Source organism: Berghia stephanieae, chromosome 2 (assembly GCF_034508935.2).
Source record: "Berghia stephanieae isolate SIO BIC M18660-M18661 chromosome 2, UCSD_Bste_1.3, whole genome shotgun sequence".
Classification (NCBI taxonomy): Eukaryota; Metazoa; Mollusca; class Gastropoda; order Nudibranchia; family Aeolidiidae; genus Berghia; species Berghia stephanieae.
The window spans coordinates 78268211-78290794 of NC_088361.1; the positions used below are offsets into that span (position 1 = coordinate 78268211).

At 32.7% G+C, this 22584-nt stretch overlaps 1 protein-coding gene across 1 annotated transcript; it reads left to right on the forward strand.

The window, feature by feature from the left end:
- Positions 1 to 7783: 7783 nt before the first annotated feature.
- On the forward strand, positions 7784 to 14451 carry LOC144965571 (long-chain fatty acid transport protein 2-like). Its single transcript, XM_078901058.1, has 3 exons — positions 7784 to 7989; positions 8978 to 9075; positions 9962 to 14451. Exons 1-3 carry the CDS (start codon positions 7817 to 7819, stop codon positions 10270 to 10272), a joined length of 582 nt encoding a protein of 193 aa, XP_078757184.1. The 5' UTR covers positions 7784 to 7816; the 3' UTR covers positions 10273 to 14451.
- The last annotated feature ends 8133 nt before the right edge of the window (positions 14452 to 22584 follow it).

Consider the following 22584-nt stretch of genomic DNA (forward strand, 5'->3'; position numbering starts at 1 on the left):
TTATTTTTTTAAAATCATACCTGAGATGGATGATATGTGATATTATTTTCATTGTGGATTCGTATTGCCATAATGATGATAACAATAAAAATAATAATAATAATAATAATAATAATAATAATAATAATAATAATAATAATAATAATAATAATAATAATAATAATAATAATAATAGTAATAATAATAATAATAATAATAATAATAATAATAATAATAATGATAATAATAATAATAATAACAATAACAATAATTTGTTTCCGGGAATAGAAATCAAGCAGTAGTGGTTGATAGAAATAGGCCGTAGGAGCTCTGTAATATCTCTATTGTATGAATGAAAAAGAGAAAAACATGTTTGATTTTTTAAATAAGATGTATTGTGTGTTTTATATATTTTAAAACCTATCGCTTTTTTTTGGTAATTGGTCAAGCTGGATTTTTCATATATTTTTTAAGGATCATGGTTATCAATCAGAAATAGTTGTTTGTTTTTAAAAAAATTAATTACAGTTTGAAAATCAAATATTACTGTATTTGGTCGGAACTCATTTTTGTTGCTGGGTGCTTAATTACCGCATGCAGTGTATTGCCTAGTGATGTTTATATGCTTGTAGTGAAATTATGATTGTTAGCATTAAAAAAAAAATTAATGTTATAATTTATAATTTTGATATTTAGTTGTGAGCACATCTTAAGCATATAAATGTGCAATTAATTATTATAATCATTGCATTATTTCTCTTGTTCTTTACTTTGAATTTGTCATTCTTTTTTTTTTTTTTTTGGTAGTTATTTATTCTTTTTAAATCAGAATTATAACAAGACAACTAATATTTACATATTTGGGAAAGGTATAATTATTGTTGTTATCATAACCATCATTATTATTGGGAACTTCCTGATCTTTATAACCGTCATCGTTGTCATTACTATTATTTTAATATTATAAATGAGTTCCACGAATTAAGTCAGATATTTTTTTTCAGATCTTATTTGTGACTTAGACCATGGGTTGTAAATAAACTTATGCAGATTTCAGTTAAAATGGAGAGAATATATATATATAATGTGTCACACGCGTCTAAAATTTATTAAAAACAGATTCTTTGGCTGTGCCAGTGCTAGTTCAATGGAATCAGTCCAATGATTGCATTTATCAATCAACAACACTTTTAATGAATAAAATAAACAACAAATTGAATAAGAAAAGGTGAAATCACCCAAAAGAGGAAGTCAAATATTTTTTTTTTAAACCGCAAAAGAAACTAGAAGATCGAAAGAATAAATGAAGAAAAAAGAAAGACTGACAAAGAAATATTATTGACATATTATGTTTACAAGATTGTTCCTTTTCTGCAGCTTCTTCTATAATATTATCATACATGTATCACCTCTAAGTTCCGAGGCACTTTCCTGATTTAAAATTCTGTAAGCTGGACAAATTACTGGCACTATTTCATATTCTGATTCCAGCAATTTGAATTAGATGGGTTATTTTCAGATTACGTAGATATGACAATGTAACCAGATTATTTGTCTTGCAATGATTCATCGCATCCCTAGACGAAATATAATTCATTCCCTTGTTAATAATATATGTGACCCTCCGTCTCAAATTGGTTATATTGTGTCGGGATGAAGAGGACACCTAAAAGTTAATTTAGAAATACAATGATTAGAAACAAGACCTTTTTTTTTTTTTGCAATAGTATTCATTCTCCACCATTAAAAACAGAAATGAGCCCCAAGTTTCATGGCGGTGGGCATAAATGCAATGTCTAGCAACTAGTTCATCCCGACATAATACCGTTTTGATACAGTGGGCCACAAATCAGTACTTAGAAAAATGCCTTTTATTCAGGTTTTATCTACATCCATCAACTTCTTAATTTTATTTATTTTTTTACACCAAATACTTTTTTGTTTTCATAAATGTGATGTTATGTGGTCGATACAATTCAGACCTATGAAGGTTAAGAGCGGAGAAATGAAAAACAGAAGAAATATAATAATAGATGAGGTTCTCATGTTTTTGGATATTTTTAAAACACATGCTGTATCTACACTTATAATAAATGAAAAATTGATAGTTTCATTGGTGTAACACTTGTCTATTTGTATGCGCGCACGGGGTTCCTGGCCTCCCATAGTGGGCAGGGAGGTACATACTGTGTCTACTATCCCCCTATGTCTGTTTTCCAACATGCTTTCTGTCTTTATCTTGGAATGAGATTACTTGGTTTTGTCCTGATCCTGGCTGGGAGGGAAACAGTCGAATGTATAGTTAGTTTTGGGAGATGATATTTTTTTCCTTGTAAATCACTTCTCTGTTATGCACTGTATTATGTTTTGTTTATGTATTATATATGATTTGTAAACATTTGAGTGTATTCCTCTTAGTGGGGACCTGTGCGTGTGTCTGGATGAGACTTTTAGGTGATCTCAAACTAAGTACACTAATAGTGATAGTGTGCTCTTGGAATCTACATCTGTTCCCTATTTGAACCAATTCCCCTTTGTCTGCCTTATTCTTGAATGCTTTAATTGTAATTCTAGAACTTTTTATTATCCCATTTTCTTCATTTTTACTGGCGCTGATATGACCTTATTGTGTTGCAAGCGCCGTAAAACCCTTAAAAACAAAACAAAACATCAGCTTTCTTTTCTTATTTTCAGAGTATTGGGGCTGCATTAGATATGTGCGAGTACCCTGATAAACTACCGGAACGAAAATTTGATCGTTTGCTAAATTTTCGATGGTTCACACCACAGATCAAGGAGAGAGCAGATGCGACAACAACCGCTTTTTATTGGTTAATCGTCAGGCTGCTGCCGCCATCTTGTCTCAGCCGGAATAAATTGTGATATCGGTTAACAGGTGTCATGCCCCGTCCTATATGTTGTTTTTGTTGTTGGAGATGACCTAAAAGTGGTGCCGTTTCTATAAAACTCTTAAAAAAATACAAAACCAAAACACACTCGCCTTAAGTTGCTTTAAACTGACCAAGAATTTTTTTAAAATTGAGAACCAACCGATAGCCTCCATGCTGCGTGGACGAATTCAACATAAAAACTGAAGATGAGTGCAGAATACCGAGGCAAAGTGTATGTAACGGTAAAAGAATGTGATAGGAATTTCTTTTGTGTGTGTGTGTGTGTGTGTGTGTGTGTGCGAGACTCGAATCCAGGACCTTCCGATACGAAAGCGAGTGTCATACCACTAGACCACAAAGTCGCACTAAAGAATGTAAATCAGCATTCCAATCCAATATTTGTCCAGTCTAAATACATTTGCAGGTGATTTAATTAAGTGGAAAATCAGATTTATTCTAATGAAACCGAAGGTCGCATCTGTTTTGTTTTTGTGAATTTAAACTTGACTAAATTCAAATTTGAGTTTGCTCCATTTTTATTTGGAAATATCAAAGTAACAAATTCGGGAGCAGGCACTGTTGTAAGATAACGATCTGAGAAGGTGTTTATAAAATAGTACCAGACAAATCAAGAAAAAACACAAGAAGATCAAAAGATCAACCTGCCTCGAATGGGGGATCGAATCTCAGATCTCCTGATTACCGATTAGACGTGTTACCATTATACCGCAGAGATTACCCGATAAACGGGACGATTTAATCACTGCATTCTTCACAAGGGTACTCATATCTGATGTGAACCCACGCTGCATCATAAAACATGTACTTTGAACACAAGAGGACGGGTTGGTTCCATATTTATTAGAAAATATCAGAGTAATACATACACTTTTTCAGATCTTGCACCTGCAATTTACTTTCATTGCTTAATAATTGTAGGAAATGCTTACTTAACAATGACACATGACGAGAAGGTTTCCTGGTCCAAATTTATCAGCATTTATTTTTAGTTACTTTATTTTTGTTATTATCTTCAATCAAATGAAAGAAAAACTACACCAAAGCGATTTCCCATTCTTTGTAATGTACCATAGCAGCTGGTCTGAAATCATCTAGAAGACGGAAAGGGACACCGGCAACAAGATCTCCGAAAAATGTATACACTCATACACTCAACAAACGACATAACTATGACAAAATATAATCGATAATTCACAAGGGAAAAATTCGCTGTTTTGTTTTTTAAGGGTTTGCAACACATTAAGGTCATATCAGCGCCAGTAAAAAGGAAAACAATTGGGATAGTAAGAAGTTCTAGAATTACAATTAAAGCAGGGAATTAGTTCAAATAGGAAACAGGTAGATTCCAAGAGCACCATGAAAGTACTTAGTTCAAGATCACTTAAAAGTCATTCAGACAAAAGCACAGGTCCCCACTAAGAGGAATACATTCAAATGTTTCTAAATCATATATACTATTTAAACAAAACAATACAGTGCATAACAGAGAGATGATTTACAAGACAAAAATATCGTCTCTCTAAACTCGTAATTATACATTTGACTGTTTCCCTCCCAGGGTCATGACAAAACCAAGTAATCTGATTCCAACAAAAAGATACAAGCATGTTAGAAAACAGATATAGGGGTATAGAAGACACAGTATGTGCCTCCCTGCCCACGATGGGAGGTCAGGAACCCCACCCAGAAAAATACTTTCATCTTCCCCCAAAATGCTAAATCCACACGACCTGCAAGCAAAAGGCATGGATGAAACATAATGGTTTCATTCCAGGACACGGGCACAAAGCTAATTGGAAAAGACAAAGGATTTTCAGAGATAGACACTATAGCAAGATTGTTGATTGACGAAAAATCCACCAGCTCTGGGCGACCAACATTTCCATGCCCTAAGTTGGGTAAGTTAAACCACCAAGCGCTGCGATGTGTGTGTGATGTAGAAAGATATAACAGATAACAGATATCTCCAGAACATCGACAGTTGTCCACCTTGACTACAAAGGATGCTATTACCCTTCCAACAGTATTAATTTGGAATTCATATATTTTAAAAATGATTAATAACGTTAAATACAATAGCAAGTTTTCTTGAAAATACATTTTATTCAACATTCAGAAATTACATTTGGAAGATAAGCTATCATAGCCAATATCAGTTTTTATTGACATCACACCTATCATAAAATGGATATTTTGACATCAAAATGATGATAATGATGATCGTGATTGTGATCATGTTGATTATAATGCTTATCATAAATATAACGACGACTATGACGATGATGATTATGATAATGGGTACAATCATAATAATAAATGATGATGATGATGATGATGATGATGATGATGATGGTGGTGGTGGTGGTGGTAGATGTGGTGGTGGTGATTGTGATCATGTTGATTTTAATGCTCATCATAATGATAACGACGACTATGACGACGATGATAATTATAATGGGTACAATAATAATAATAATAATAATAATAATAATAATAATAATAATAGCTATAATAATAGTAGTAGTGGTGATAATTAAAATAATGATGGTAATAATAATAATAATAATAATAATAATAATAATAATAATAATAATAATAATAATAATAATAATAATAATATTGATGATGATGATGATGATGATGATGATGATGATGATGATAGTGGTGGTTGTATTGGTTAAATTACATTTTTTCAGATGTTATACTGGCTGATTGCCTGAACATAATATAAACAAATTTGACATTTTATATACCTTAAAAGCTACCGCTTTACAAATGGTCCCCAGCTAACAACAACTCGTAACATGTAACATGAAATACGACGCCCGTATGGCGCTTAGCAATGTTTATTTTTCAACAGAAACAACGCCGTTATCAACCACGAACTCTTTTCACACCCGAGTGCGGTGAGAGAACAGGCCCCCGAAGGCGAGTGTCTAACAAGGCCACAAAGGCGACGAAACTATTTTGGGATTCATAACATTGATCTAACAAAATAAATGCATAAAATTGATGAAAATGCCATTCCTATCTTATTTAAAACTTTTCAGTTTCTTCCTTTTTAAAACATTTCAGTTTCTTCCTTTTTTTTAATACACGTCACAGACCTGCCTACTATTACGAAAAATTCGTATAATTTCCAAACTTTGGCTCCAAATTAAGACCTTCACGAATATCTCTTAGTCAATAAAACTTATTAAAATGAACTTTCATGCCTGACTACATCATTTTAAGAAGTTTGAATTGTTTTATTTTCTTTTGAGGGTAAATTATTCATTTTTAAATTTAACTGAAGTGACAACGATTTCTAGCTCCTAACAATTACGAATTTTCAAATTTTCAAGTAGGAACTCTCTTTTCCAGAACTCAGTTTATTAAAAAAAAAATTCTCATCTCCTTTTATTTTGAACTTCCCAGTCCTTTTGACTTCTTAAATCTTCTTACTTAAAAATCTTCTTTTTAAATCACTCTGAACTTGAAATGGTTGCATGAAAGTTATAACTAAAACACTATGATTCTAATCAACGCGTTAAAAAGATCCATAACGTGTTCTTCATACGGTAGTTGTAGAAAGAAAGTTGATTGGCCAATCTATCTTTTATCAGTAAATCTTTAATGTGAAAATATAGAGATGGCGATATCAAGTCAAAAGGAAACCCCTTCTTGTAATCACTTAGAAATGGTGATAACATTGACATAACTTAAAATGTCGAAGAGGTCAAGGAAAACGACATTTATGACAAACAGACAACTGGTGCTTGAAGTAAGAGTAAGTATGCAATACTATATTGAAACTATTTCATAATGTGTAATGTCAAGAATTTTTTTTTTTTCTACATTATTATAACTGCAATCTACCTTATGGGAGAGTAAAAGTTTGGTTTTTTTTCATGGGAGTTATAATATATTTGATTAAAGGGGGTGTGAAGTGTTTCCAAAAGTAAAACAAAACAAAAAAACAAGGGAGGGGAATGGCGATTGAAGGATGATCATTTTATAGCTTTAAAGATAGATTGGTTATAATATTTTAATGATTGTTTTTAAAAAACATTTTTTATTGATTTTCAATTATACATCATGATATGTCAATCAAAAGGTTTTTTTGTAGATATTGGTAATCCTGTTTCTCTATTACTCAATACTCTCTGCCATCAACTTTCTTTAAAAAACATATCTATCATCTGTTTTCCAATAATCCACTCATTAAGGTTTCCCTTTTATTTGTCGTTTTTCTTTTTCTTCTCTCTTTTGTTTTTGCTGTTATTCAACAATACATCATTCTTTCATTTGAGCTTTTTTGAGCTTTTATATAGCACGATATCCACTTAGTGTGCTCAGAGCACTTTTCAAGGGGTCCTTGACCAACAGCAACATGTAACATGTAGAACCAGACTTAACGCCTGTTAGGCGATATTACAATTTTTTTCTGACAGAGACAACGCTGTTAACGGCCAGGTACTCATTTTCACCTGAGTACAGTGAGAGAATGTTAGTAAAGAGCCTTTTCCAAGGACTCAACTATGCGCCGAGCGAGGCTCGAACTCAGGACCTTCCGATCCAAAAGCGAGTGTCATACCACTCGACCACATAGCAGCACAAAGTGACACCAAAGTCTCATCAGTCTTATTCTGATCATGTTGAGGACTGGTTTTTGGTTTTTGATGCAACCTGAGAAAGAATTTATTTTATCATTCCATGCTATATTTGATAACCTCCTGACAAACTATGCTTCATCTGCACAATTCTCTTTTATTTTCCATTTCGATTTCCTAACATTCACAGTCGCACATGGGGACAGACCACTTACTTGTTTTCATAATTGAAAATTAGTGTTAATGCTGATGTTTCAACAATATGTAACTATTTCCATTGAAATCATTTTAATAGGAGAGCCAGGCTTGTTTATCAGCAAAGTTCCAGACAATATGATCCATAACGGTACATTTACCCCATACATGAGTTCCAAGGAAGCCAATGAGAAAAAGTTGGTGCGGAATGCCTTCAAAGATGGCGACATCTATTTTAATTATGGAGATCTCCTTGTTCAGGACAAGGACTATTTCCTTTATTTCAAGGATAGAATTGGAGATACTTTCAGGTGAATGAATAAAAGTCAGATTTTAGAATTGATCAGGATAGCTGAGTTATTTGAGAGAGAGAGAGAGAGAGAGAGAGGAGAGAGAGAGAGAGAGAGAGAGAGAGAGAGAGAGAGAGAGAGAGAGAGAGAGAGATGTGTTCTTTATAACTTTTTGTTTGTCGATATATACATATTGAGGGGGGGGGGGACCTTACTTTACCTTTCGTCTTGTGCCAGGTGGCACATAAGGCCTCGATCTTCTGTTTCCATTCTACCCTGTTAATGACTGTTTTCCTCGCCTGGCCCCAAGTTGACCAACCAGCATTTCTTTCTCTTTGATAAGTGTGCCGCCAGGTAATTTTTGGTCTCTTCGTTTTCTTTTTCCCTCTGGAAATCACATGAGTGCCATCACACGGTCATTATCCAATTCTTTTCATAGTATGAGGCGATGTATTTCCATCTCATTCCTCAGACTTCATATTCATCATTCTCATTCCTGCTCTTTCTAATACATATTTGTTGTTTACATGTTTCTACCATTTCATATCCAATGTCCATCTCAGACATCTGGACTGAAACACATCTTGCTTTCCGTTTTCTCCTTTCATTATTTTCCCCGTTTCTGAACTGTACATCACAAGCGGTATGACTAAGGTTTTAAATAGTTTTAGCTTTGTCTTGTGAAGTGTGTTTTAATAGTTCCATACATTTTTTAAAAGGCTAAATGAAGCCCTTGATAGTAATTGAGATTGTGCCTCATTGTTATTGTTCATTCCTAGATATTGTGGGTTGAGGATACATGTCTGCTGTGTTACTTGAGATGCATCCAGTTTCTAATTTTGTAATGTTTCATCTTAAAAATCAAAAACATTTCTATTAATTTTTTTAATTTTTGAAGGTCACTGCATTGGTTTCCACACTTTTTAGCAGAACACAATCTTGATATTATTCATTGATTACATACTCCCTACAGCTAAATATGTACATATTTTGTTTTATTATAATATAGGTGGAAAGGAGAGAATGTGTCTACTACTGAGTTGGCCAATGTGATTACCGATTTGAATTTTGTACAAGATGCCAATGTGTATGGGGTCACTATTCCAGGTAAGCTGTTTGGTCAATTCTTATTCTTATTCTAGTGATGGTCAAAAGAATTTTGTCATTGTTGGTTTGATTTATTTTTCCTGCTGGGATAATTTGGACAATGTAAGACTGTGCTCATAATTACCTTTCGTTTTCACAATGGCTCTTCAGAGAAGTGATAGAGAAGGAGGGTATATAATAACACAATCACAGACCCAATAAATGCTACAAGAGTTGTAAAACCACTAAAAGCATACCAACTTCCTCTTTTTTCATGCGGCTATGTGGTCTTGTGGAGGTCCCGATAGGTCAGTTGGTAGAGCACTCATTTCATACGCAAAGAGACTGAGATCGATCCTGGGTGCAGTCAAGATTTTTTTCTGACCCCCTGTCCACCCAATAGTGAATGGGTAGCTCAGATTTGGTGGAAAGTATTTTGCAATAGACGAGCGTCCTATCCAAAGGATAGCAAGCAATTGCTATTGTCTGTTTCATGCTATAGAAACCGGGATAAAATCCGGCTCTATGGGTCGAATGGGTCTGAAGGAGAACTTTTTTAAAATGTGGTCTTGTGGTTTGAAACCCGCCCTCAGATTAGAAGGTCCTGGATTCGAGTCCCACTCTGAGCAGTGCATAGCTGTCCTTGGAAAAGTCTCTTTACTCACCTTTTCTCACCATACTCAGATGTAAAATGAGTACCTGGCTGTTAACAGTGTTGTCTCTGAAAAAATGGTTATAACGCCTAACAAGCATCATGTATCGTCCTGCATGTTAAGTGTTGTTGTTTTGGCCAGGGATTCCTTTTAAAGTGCTTTGAACATGTTTAGTGGATATTGTGCTATATAAAAGCTTAAGTTGTTTTGGGTTTTTTTTCAATGGGGTTTATTTTATTTATTTATTTTTTAAGGTCATGACGGTAGAGCTGGCATGGTGGCGTTGACCCTCAATGATGGATGTAACCTCGGAGAGAAAGAACTGAAAGAACTTTATGACCATGTAAAGGAATCCCTACCAGAATATGCCCAGCCCTTGTTTGTCAGATTGCTGGATCAGGCTATTATCACTGGTACCTTCAAACAGAGGAAAGTGGAACTAGTGCAAGAAGCGTATGACCTTGATAAGATTAAAGATGCCTTGTATTATCGGGACGTGGCAAATAAAACTTACAGTACTTTGGCAAAAGCTGATTTACCCAAATTTTTGACTTCAAAGCTTTAAAAATATTTTGACTCATATTTATTATAAATTCAATACTTTGTATAAGTATATTTGTACAAGTATATTTTGAAAGTGATCAAATGATTCATTTTTCTGCTTGAACATTTATGTATATGTGATTTTAAAAGACTTTATTTTGTAATTTTATTAAAGTCAATATAGTGTTGAACTCGATGAAAAATATTGATCATAATAATGAGAAGAAGTAAAGAGAAGCAGAAGTGTGATATTTATTAAAGGTGCTGGAAATGCTTGCTCTGTTATTGTTAAATAATATGATATTAATTGAAATTTTATGCTATATTGATCAAAAGAATTTGACAATCTTGACCTATTTTGAATGTACACTAAAAGTACTTTGGTGTCATTTGTAATACTATAGACACAGCTGCAGAAGCAGCATTAACACTGGGGATAGTAAACGCTATGATAAACACGAAATATTTAAGCTCTGCACCACCCATGGTATATCAATGGATAATTGTGAAGAAGATATTGACAAAATCAGCCTTTGTAATACGACATTTTTTGTTTGTATTCACGGATTATCCAGAGATAAAAGACAATTTTCTAAATATCAGATGCTGCATGATATTTCATTTCGACATCAACAGTATCAACTTTTTACGCACTCATCTGTATCTTTGTGTAGTACACTGCAAGTGGGGTGACGTAGTGACATTTGACACAATAGGTCACAGGTCATAGCTCATTTACATATATACCCAAACAGTGCATTGTTAAAGTTTCATAATTAAAAATTTGTTTTTCATAGTGGTCAGAAAGTTGTACTTTAATCGGAATACCCACCGCAGAGCTCCAACAGATGTGGTAGGTTACGATTTGCGGTCTTTGGAGAGGAAACGAAACTCTAAAACCATTGAACATGCCTGTTATGATTATACTATGCGTTTGATAATTGGTTGTGTTTTTTACCAATACAAGTATAAGACTGCATGCTTTGAGGGCGATGTCAGAAAAGGTGTCTGATTTTGTTATGACAAGTCCCATTCTTTTAAGAGCTAAAGAAGAGAAGATATATAGAGAGGGATCATATTTTGATCTACATTAAACAAAATTCAAACAGTTATACATGTACTGTTAATGGGCAAATAGGGCTAACTTTTTTTTTCAGCATTTTCATCTAAAACTATTTCTACTTCTATCTATCTATCTATCTATCTATCTATCTATCTATCTATCTATCTATCTATCTATCTATCTATCTATCTATCTATCTATCGGTATTATATTTTATGGGTTTTCTTCACCACAACGTGCAGAGCTAAATCATTTAGTGGCTCAGCCACTTTCTTCCTTTCTGTAGTCAATGCTTTTCACAGTCATGAAATGTAATGGGAAACAAGACATCAATGGATTATACACAGACCGTATGCGTATATTACATCAATATCTTTGTCTAGTATAATACCACCAGGCCATGGTTTGCCGGGGTAAATATAAATATGCATGTAATAAGGCCATTTGGTCAAAGAGGATTAGTCCTCTTTATTTGTTTGATTAAGGGGGAGTCTTTGGTAGTAAAGCCTTTTTATGACCTCCAGGATTCGGTGAAGAATAATGAATATTGGTGAAATGGGATAATATTTGATAGGTTCGAAAAAAAAAATGGGGTTTATATCAGATTTAATTATCTCTTCTTTTAAGTCCCTTTTTGTAAGTTGATTTAGATTTTTATTCTACAGATATTTTTTTAAAAACCTTTTTATAAATATGACCTCTTTTTATCATAGAAATTGTCATGATTTGTTTTTGAATGTGATATAAAATATTTTTTCACAACTATTGCCATAATTTCATATGATTGTCTTCTGGCCATACTATAACAAAGTAAATTTGAATTGATTTGTATAAAATATGGAACGTATTTCATTTTATTAAAAATTATAATGGGCATTGATGGTACAGTGTAATTCAGTAATATCAGTCATTTTATTCTGTGGTTATGACAATACTTGTTGTTATAAATGCCTTAAAATTTGCATTCCGCAAGGTATAAATTGACCTAATATAATTTTTAATCGAGCATAAATCAGTGACAGAAACACATTTTCTCAAATTATGAAGGCCAGTTTTATGACTAGACATTCATCAACATTATCATTATCATCATAGTCGTCATCATTGTTATTATCATCATCATCATCATTGTTATTGTTGTCATCATTAATTAAAATTATGACATTTTGCCTGAAAATGAATTATATCAGGTAATTATGATCATTAAAGTTATGTAAGTCATTTTTAAGTGGAGTAATGAAGCGTGATTTTCTAAATCAATATTTCTGCTGTCATGAAACTTTAGAACTAAATGCTAGTCCTTTTAAAAAAAACTTTGAATGAATGAGTCATCTAATTGCACCTTATTTTGATTTTGAATTGAACTAAGATCACTTTGTTCAATTTTGAATAGAATTATTTTAATACAATATTCAAAACTTAGCTTCTGTACTTATTGTTCTTGTGAAAGAAATTTCTGTATTTTGTTGAAAAACAATTATGTCTTTCACTCTGGTTTCTATTCTTGTTTCTTGTTAACCTTTAGAATTGTGGGTGATAGGAGACCCTGCAGTAAGTCAACAGATCGATTTCATGCAACATTCACTGAGTCGCAATCAATAGTCTTGCTTGCTGTTCTATCACCCATATATCATTTTTCTTTTCCACGCAGATTTATGTCCATGTTTTGGAATGAATCCATTTTTTTCACCTGGGCTCTGTCCACGATGTTTGTTTTATTTTTAAAAACTTTATTCTTAGTTTTGTTAAATGACGTTCAAGCACTGTTTACACTCAAAACAATGACAATACACATTGGGGAATGGAATCCTGACTGGATACCCTTTGTAAACATAAGAAATCACACGTGCCTACTCTCAGGCAATGGTCCACGCATCGCGTTGACCCTCAATGATGGATGTAACCTCGGAGAGAAAGAACTGAAAGAACTTTATGACCATGTAAAGGAATCCCTACCAGAATATGCCCAGCCCTTGTTTGTCAGATTGCTGGATCAGGCTATTATCACTGGTACCTTCAAACAGAGGAAAGTGGAACTAGTGCAAGAAGCGTATGACCTTGATAAGATTAAAGATGCCTTGTATTATCGGGACGTGGCAAATAAAACTTACAGTACTTTGGCAAAAGCTGATTTACCCAAATTTTTGACTTCAAAGCTTTAAAAATATTTTGACTCATATTTATTATAAATTCAATACTTTGTATAAGTATATTTGTACAAGTATATTTTGAAAGTGATCAAATGATTCATTTTTCTGCTTGAACATTTATGTATATGTGATTTTAAAAGACTTTATTTTGTAATTTTATTAAAGTCAATATAGTGTTGAACTCGATGAAAAATATTGATCATAATAATGAGAAGAAGTAAAGAGAAGCAGAAGTGTGATATTTATTAAAGGTGCTGGAAATGCTTGCTCTGTTATTGTTAAATAATATGATATTAATTGAAATTTTATGCTATATTGATCAAAAGAATTTGACAATCTTGACCTATTTTGAATGTACACTAAAAGTACTTTGGTGTCATTTGTAATACTATAGACACAGCTGCAGAAGCAGCATTAACACTGGGGATAGTAAACGCTATGATAAACACGAAATATTTAAGCTCTGCACCACCCATGGTATATCAATGGATAATTGTGAAGAAGATATTGACAAAATCAGCCTTTGTAATACGACATTTTTTGTTTGTATCCACGGATTATCCAGAGATAAAAGACAATTTTCTAAATATCAGATGCTGCATGATATTTCATTTCGACATCAACAGGATCAACTTTTTACGCACTCATCTGTATCTTTGTGTAGTACACTGCAAGTGGGGTGACGTAGTGACATTTGACACAATAGGTCACAGGTCATAGCTCATTTACATATATACCCAAACAGTGCATTGTTAAAGTTTCATAATTAAAAATTTGTTTTTCATAGTGGTCAGAAAGTTGTACTTTAATCGGAATACCCACCGCAGAGCTCCAACAGATGTGGTAGGTTACGATTTGCGGTCTTTGGAGAGGAAACGAAACTCTAAAACCATTGAACATGCCTGTTATGATTATACTATGCGTTTGATAATTGGTTGTGTTTTTTACCAATACAAGTATAAGACTGCATGCTTTGAGGGCGATGTCAGAAAAGGTGTTCTGATTTTGTTATGACAAGTCCCATTCTTTTAAGAGCTAAAGAAGAGAAGATATATAGAGAGGGATCATATTTTGATCTACATTAAACAAAATTCAAACAGTTATACATGTACTGTTAATGGGCAAATAGGGCTAACTTTTTTTTTCAGCATTTTCATCTAAAACTATTTCTACTTCTATCTATCTATCTATCTATCTATCTATCTATCTATCTATCTATCTATCTATCTATCTATCTATCTATCTATCTATCTATCTATCGGTATTATATTTTATGGGTTTTCTTCACCACAACGTGCAGAGCTAAATCATTTAGTGGCTCAGCCACTTTCTTCCTTTCTGTAGTCAATGCTTTTCACAGTCATGAAATGTAATGGGAAACAAGACATCAATGGATTATACGCAGACCGTATGCGTATATTACATCAATATCTTTGTCTAGTATAATACCACCAGGCCATGGTTTGCCGGGGTAAATATAAATATGCATGTAATAAGGCCATTTGGTCAAAGAGGATTAGTCCTCTTTATTTGTTTGATTAAGGGGGAGTCTTTGGTAGTAAAGCCTTTTTATGACCTCCAGGATTCGGTGAAGAATAATGAATATTGGTGAAATGGGATAATATTTGATAGGTTCGAAAAAAAAAATGGGGTTTATATCAGATTTAATTATCTCTTCTTTTAAGTCCCTTTTTGTAAGTTGATTTAGATTTTTATTCTACAGATATTTTTTAAAAACCTTTTTATAAATATGACCTCTTTTTATCATAGAAATTGTCATGATTTGTTTTTGAATGTGATATAAAATATTTTTTCACAACTATTGCCATAATTTCATATGATTGTCTTCTGGCCATACTATAACAAAGTAAATTTGAATTGATTTGTATAAAATATGGAACGTATTTCATTTTATTAAAAATTATAATGGGCATTGATGGTACAGTGTAATTCAGTAATATCAGTCATTTTATTCTGTGGTTATGACAATACTTGTTGTTATAAATGCCTTAAAATTTGCATTCCGCAAGGTATAAATTGACCTAATATAATTTTTAATCGAGCATAAATCAGTGACAGAAACACATTTTCTCAAATTATGAAGGCCAGTTTTATGACTAGACATTCATCAACATTATCATTATCATCATAGTCGTCATCATTGTTATTATCATCATCATCATCATTGTTATTGTTGTCATCATTAATTAAAATTATGACATTTTTGCCTGAAAATGAATTATATCAGGTAATTATGATCATTAAAGTTATGTAAGTCATTTTTAAGTGGAGTAATGAAGCGTGATTTTCTAAATCAATATTTCTGCTGTCATGAAACTTTAGAACTAAATGCTAGTCCTTTTAAAAAAAACTTTGAATGAATGAGTCATCTAATTGCACCTTATTTTGATTTTGAATTGAACTAAGATCACTTTGTTCAATTTTGAATAGAATTATTTTAATACAATATTCAAAACTTAGCTTCTGTACTTATTGTTCTTGTGAAAGAAATTTCTGTATTTTGTTGAAAAACAATTATGTCTTTCACTCTGGTTTCTATTCTTGTTTCTTGTTAACCTTTAGAATTGTGGGTGATAGGAGACCCTGCAGTAAGTCAACAGATCGATTTCATGCAACATTCACTGAGTCGCAATCAATAGTCTTGCTTGCTGTTCTATCACCCATATATCATTTTTCTTTTCCACGCAGATTTATGTCCATGTTTTGGAATGAATCCATTTGTTTTCACCTGGGCTCTGTCCACGATGTTTGTTTTATTTTTAAAAACTTTATTCTTAGTTTTGTTAAATGACGTTCAAGCACTGTTTACACTCAAAACAATGACAATACACATTGGGGAATGGAATCCTGACTGGATACCCTTTGTAAACATAAGAAATCACACGTGCCTACTCTCAGGCAATGGTCCACGCATCGCACTTGCAAGTATTAACAGGTCTCACCACACACCCTTTTTCCACGATTGTGAAAAGACCAGAATAACAACACCCCTGGATAATGACACAGTTTTCTGGTCCCAGCGATGTCATTATCCAGAGGTTGCAGTGTATATACATTTTTAAAATGAATTGTCAAAGATCTCTGTTAGTGATAAGAAGTTCTTAGATCTGTAGATGTGAAATGAGAGCTTTTTTTCATTTTGTTTAACGTGCAGTTAAAGCATACATACTTCGAGTCAAATTTTATTGGAGCTAGAGAATATCAATGTCTTCTTTAAATTCTGGTAATTGGATTGCGCCTATTTGATATACTTGGAGTTCCAATTGTTCATGTGGTAAAACACTCGTTTCACTAGCAAAGGAACTGGTATGTATCCTGAGTGCACTCAAGATTGTTTCCTAGAATTTCTGTCATCTCTTCAGTCAAGAGTTTTTGGAGATGATATTTTTTGTTTTGTAAATCATCTTTGTGTTATGCATTGTATTATTTTTTGCTTTACATTTTCATATATAATATATGATTCGTAAACAATTGAGTGTTTTCCTCTTAGTGGGGACCTGTGCTTTTGTCAGGACGAGGCATAAAAGTGATCAAAACTAAGTACACTGATAATGTGCTCTTGGAATCTACATGTTCCCTATTTGAACCAATTCCCCTTTGTCCTACTTATTATTGGGTGCTTTATTTGTAATTTTAGAACTTTTTACTATCCCATTTTTTGTCTTTTTATTGGCGCTGATAATATGACCTTAAGTAGCAAGCGCTGTAAAACCCTTAAAAACAAACAAAAGAAAAGTATATTTATATTTATTTCAAAAAAAAATTATTTTTTTAAAATCATACCTGAGATGGATGATATGTGATATTATTTTCATTGTGGATTCGTATTGCCATAATGATGATAACAATAAAAATAATAATAATAATAATAATAATAATAATAATAATAATAATAATAATAATAATAATAATAATAATAATAATAATAGTAATAATAATAATAATAATAATAATAATAATAATAATAATAATAATAATAATAATAATAATAATAATAATAATAATAATAATAACAATAATTTGTTTCCGGGAATAGAAATCAAGCAGTAGTGGTTGATAGAAATAGGCCGTAGGAGCTCTGTAATATCTCTATTGTATGAATGAAAAAGAGAAAAACATGTTTGATTTTTTAAATAAGATGTATTGTGTGTTTTATATATTTTAAAACCTATCGCTTTTTTTGGTAATTGGTCAAGCTGGATTTTTCATATATTTTTTAAGGATCATGGTTATCAATCAGAAATAGTTGTTTGTTTTTAAAAAATTAATTACAGTTTGAAAATCAAATATTACTGTATTTGGTCGGAACTCATTTTTGTTGCTGGGTGCTTAATTACCGCATGCAGTGTATTGCCTAGTGATGTTTATATGCTTGTAGTGAAATTATGATTGTTAGCATTAAAAAAAAAAATTAATGTTATAATTTATAATTTTGATATTTAGTTGTGAGCACATCTTAAGCATATAAATGTGCAATTAATTATTATAATCATTGCATTATTTCTCTTGTTCTTTACTTTGAATTTGTCATTCTTTTTTTTTTTTTTTTGGTAGTTATTTATTCTTTTTAAATCAGAATTATAACAAGACAACTAATATTTACATATTTGGGAAAGGTATAATTATTGTTGTTATCATAACCATCATTATTATTGGGAACTTCCTGATCTTTATAACCGTCATCGTTGTCATTACTATTATTTTAATATTATAAATGAGTTCCACGAATTAAGTCAGATATTTTTTTTCAGATCTTATTTGTGACTTAGACCATGGGTTGTAAATAAACTTATGCAGATTTCAGTTAAAATGGAGAGAATCCCCCCCCCCCCCCCCCATATATATATATATATATATATATATATATATATATATATATATATATATATATATATATATATATATATATATATATATATATATATATATATATATATATATATATATATATATATATATAATGTGTCACACGCGTCTAAAATTTATTAAAAACAGATTCTTTGGCTGTGCCAGTGCTAGTTCAATGGAATCAGTCCAATGATTGTATTTATCAATCAACAACACTTTTAATGAATAAAATAAACAACAAATTGAATAAGAAAAGGTGAAATCACCCAAAAGAGGAAGTCAAATATTTTTTTTTTAAACCGCAAAAGAAACTAGAAGATCGAAAGAATAAATGAAGAAAAAAGAAAGACTGACAAAGAAATATTATTGACATATTATGTTTACAAGATTGTTCCTTTTCTGCAGCTTCTTCTATAATATTATCATACATGTATCACCTCTAAGTTCCGAGGCACTTTCCTGATTTAAAATTCTGTAAGCTGGACAAATTACTGGCACTATTTCATATTCTGATTCCAGCAATTTGAATTAGATGGGTTATTTTCAGATTACGTAGATATGACAATGTAACCAGATTATTTGTCTTGCAATGATTCATCGCATCCCTAGACGAAATATAATTCATTCCCTTGTTAATAATATATGTGACCCTCCGTCTCAAATTGGTTATATTGTGTCGGGATGAAGAGGACACCTAAAAGTTAATTTAGAAATACAATGATTAGAAACAAGACCTTTTTTTTTTTTTTTGCAATAGTATTCATTCTCCACCATTAAAAACAGAAATGAGCCCCAAGTTTCATGGCGGTGGGCATAAATGCAATGTCTAGCAACTAGTTCATCCCGACATAATACCGTTTTGATACAGTGGGCCACAAATCAGTACTTAGAAAAATGCCTTTTATTCAGGTTTTATCTACATCCATCAACTTCTTAATTTTATTTATTTTTTTACACCAAATACTTTTTTGTTTTCATAAATGTGATGTTATGTGGTCGATACAATTCAGACCTATGAAGGTTAAGAGCGGAGAAATGAAAAACAGAAGAAATATAATAATAGATGAGGTTCTCATGTTTTTGGATATTTTTTAAAACACATGCTGTATCTACACTTATAATAAATGAAAAATTGATAGTTTCATTGGTGTAACACTTGTCTATTTGTATGCGCGCACGGGGTTCCTGGCCTCCCATAGTGGGCAGGGAGGTACATACTGTGTCTACTATCCCCCTATGTCTGTTTTCCAACATGCTTTCTGTCTTTATCTTGGAATGAGATTACTTGGTTTTGTCCTGATCCTGGCTGGGAGGGAAACAGTCGAATGTATAGTTAGTTTTGGGAGATGATATTTTTTTCCTTGTAAATCACTTCTCTGTTATGCACTGTATTATGTTTTGTTTATGTATTATATATGATTTGTAAACATTTGAGTGTATTCCTCTTAGTGGGGACCTGTGCGTGTGTCTGGATGAGACTTTTAGGTGATCTCAAACTAAGTACACTAATAGTGATAGTGTGCTCTTGGAATCTACATCTGTTCCCTATTTGAACCAATTCCCCTTTGTCTGCCTTATTCTTGAATGCTTTAATTGTAATTCTAGAACTTTTTATTATCCCATTTTCTTCATTTTTACTGGCGCTGATATGACCTTATTGTGTTGCAAGCGCCGTAAAACCCTTAAAAACAAAACAAAACATCAGCTTTCTTTTCTTATTTTCAGAGTATTGGGGCTGCATTAGATATGTGCGAGTACCCTGATAAACTACCGGAACGAAAATTTGATCGTTTGCTAAATTTTCGATGGTTCACACCACAGATCAAGGAGAGAGCAGATGCGACAACAACCGCTTTTTATTAGTTAATCGTCAGGCTGCTGCCGCCATCTTGTCTCAGCCGGAATAAATTGTGATATCGGTTAACAGGTGTCATGCCCCGTCCTATATGTTGTTTTTGTTGTTGGAGATGACCTAAAAGTGGTGCCGTTTCTATAAAACTCTTTAAAAAATACAAAACCAAAACACACTCGCCTTAAGTTGCTTTAAACTGACCAAGAATTTTTTTAAAATTGAGAACCAACCGATAGCCTCCATGCTGCGTGGACGAATTCAACATAAAAACTGAAGATGAGTGCAGAATACCGAGGCAAAGTGTATGTAACGGTAAAAGAATGTGATAGGAATTTCTTTTGTGTGTGTGTGTGTGTGTGTGTGTGTGTGTGCGAGACTCGAATCCAGGACCTTCCGATACGAAAGCGAGTGTCATACCACTAGACCACAAAGTCGCACTAAAGAATGTAAATCAGCATTCCAATCCAATATTTGTCCAGTCTAAATACATTTGCAGGTGATTTAATTAAGTGGAAAATCAGATTTATTCTAATGAAACCGAAGGTCGCATCTGTTTTGTTTTTGTGAATTTAAACTTGACTAAATTCAAATTTGAGTTTGCTCCATTTTTATTTGGAAATATCAAAGTAACAAATTCGGGAGCAGGCACTGTTGTAAGATAACGATCTGAGAAGGTGTGTATAAAATAGTACCAGACAAATCAAAGAAAAACACAAGAAGATCAAAAGATCAACCTGCCTCGAATGGGGGATCGAATCTCAGATCTCCTGATTACCGATTAGACGTGTTACCATTATACCGCAGAGATTACCCGATAAACGGGACGATTTAATCACTGCATTCTTCACAAGGGTACTCATATCTGATGTGAACCCACGCTGCATCATAAAACATGTACTTTGAACACAAGAGGACGGGTTGGTTCCATATTTATTAGAAAATATCAGAGTAATACATACACTTTTTCAGATCTTGCACCTGCAATTTACTTTCATTGCTTAATAATTGTAGGAAATGCTTACTTAACAATGACACATGACGAGAAGGTTTCCTGGTCCAAATTTATCAGCATTTATTTTTAGTTACTTTATTTTTGTTATTATCTTCAATCAAATGAAAGAAAAACTACACCAAAGCGATTTCCCATTCTTTGTAATGTACCATAGCAGCTGGTCTGAAATCATCTAGAAGACGGAAAGGGACACCGGCAACAAGATCTCCGAAAAATGTATACACTCATACACTCAACAAACGACATAACTATGACAAAATATAATCGATAATTCACAAGGGAAAAATTCGCTGTTTTGTTTTTTAAGGGTTTGCAACACATTAAGGTCATATCAGCGCCAGTAAAAAGGAAAACAATTGGGATAGTAAGAAGTTCTAGAATTACAATTAAAGCAGGGAATTAGTTCAAATAGGAAACAGGTAGATTCCAAGAGCACCATGAAAGTACTTAGTTCAAGATCACTTAAAAGTCATTCAGACAAAAGCACAGGTCCCCACTAAGAGGAATACATTCAAATGTTTCTAAATCATATATACTATTTAAACAAAACAATACAGTGCATAACAGAGAGATGATTTACAAGACAAAAATATCGTCTCTCTAAACTCGTAATTATACATTTGACTGTTTCCCTCCCAGGGTCATGACAAAACCAAGTAATCTGATTCCAACAAAAAGATACAAGCATGTTAGAAAACAGATATAGGGGTATAGAAGACACAGTATGTGCCTCCCTGCCCACGATGGGAGGTCAGGAACCCCACCCAGAAAAATACTTTCATCTTCCCCCAAAATGCTAAATCCACACGACCTGCAAGCAAAAGGCATGGATGAAACATAATGGTTTCATTCCAGGACACGGGCACAAAGCTAATTGGAAAAGACAAAGGATTTTCAGAGATAGACACTATAGCAAGATTGTTGATTGACGAAAAATCCACCAGCTCTGGGCGACCAACATTTCCATGCCCTAAGTTGGGTAAGTTAAACCACCAAGCGCTGCGATGTGTGTGTGATGTAGAAAGATATAACAGATAACAGATATCTCCAGAACATCGACAGTTGTCCACCTTGACTACAAAGGATGCTATTACCCTTCCAACAGTATTAATTTGGAATTCATATATTTTAAAAATGATTAATAACGTTAAATACAATAGCAAGTTTTCTTGAAAATACATTTTATTCAACATTCAGAAATTACATTTGGAAGATAAGCTATCATAGCCAATATCAGTTTTTATTGACATCACACCTATCATAAAATGGATATTTTGACATCAAAATGATGATAATGATGATCGTGATTGTGATCATGTTGATTATAATGCTTATCATAAATATAACGACGACTATGACGATGATGATTATGATAATGGGTACAATCA

What these genes read in the sequence shown, in the direction of transcription:
- LOC144965571 (XM_078901058.1), top strand. Translation starts at nt 7,817, where the DNA reads ATGATCCATAACGGTACATTTACCCCATACATGAGTTCCAAGGAAGCC. An exon ending in AGAATTGGAGATACTTTCAG is followed by an intron (nt 7,990 to 8,977) that starts GTGAATGAATAA and finishes ATTATAATATAG; the next exon opens with GTGGAAAGGAGAGAATGTGT. An exon ending in GTATGGGGTCACTATTCCAG is followed by an intron (nt 9,076 to 9,961) that starts GTAAGCTGTTTG and finishes TTATTTTTTAAG; the next exon opens with GTCATGACGGTAGAGCTGGC.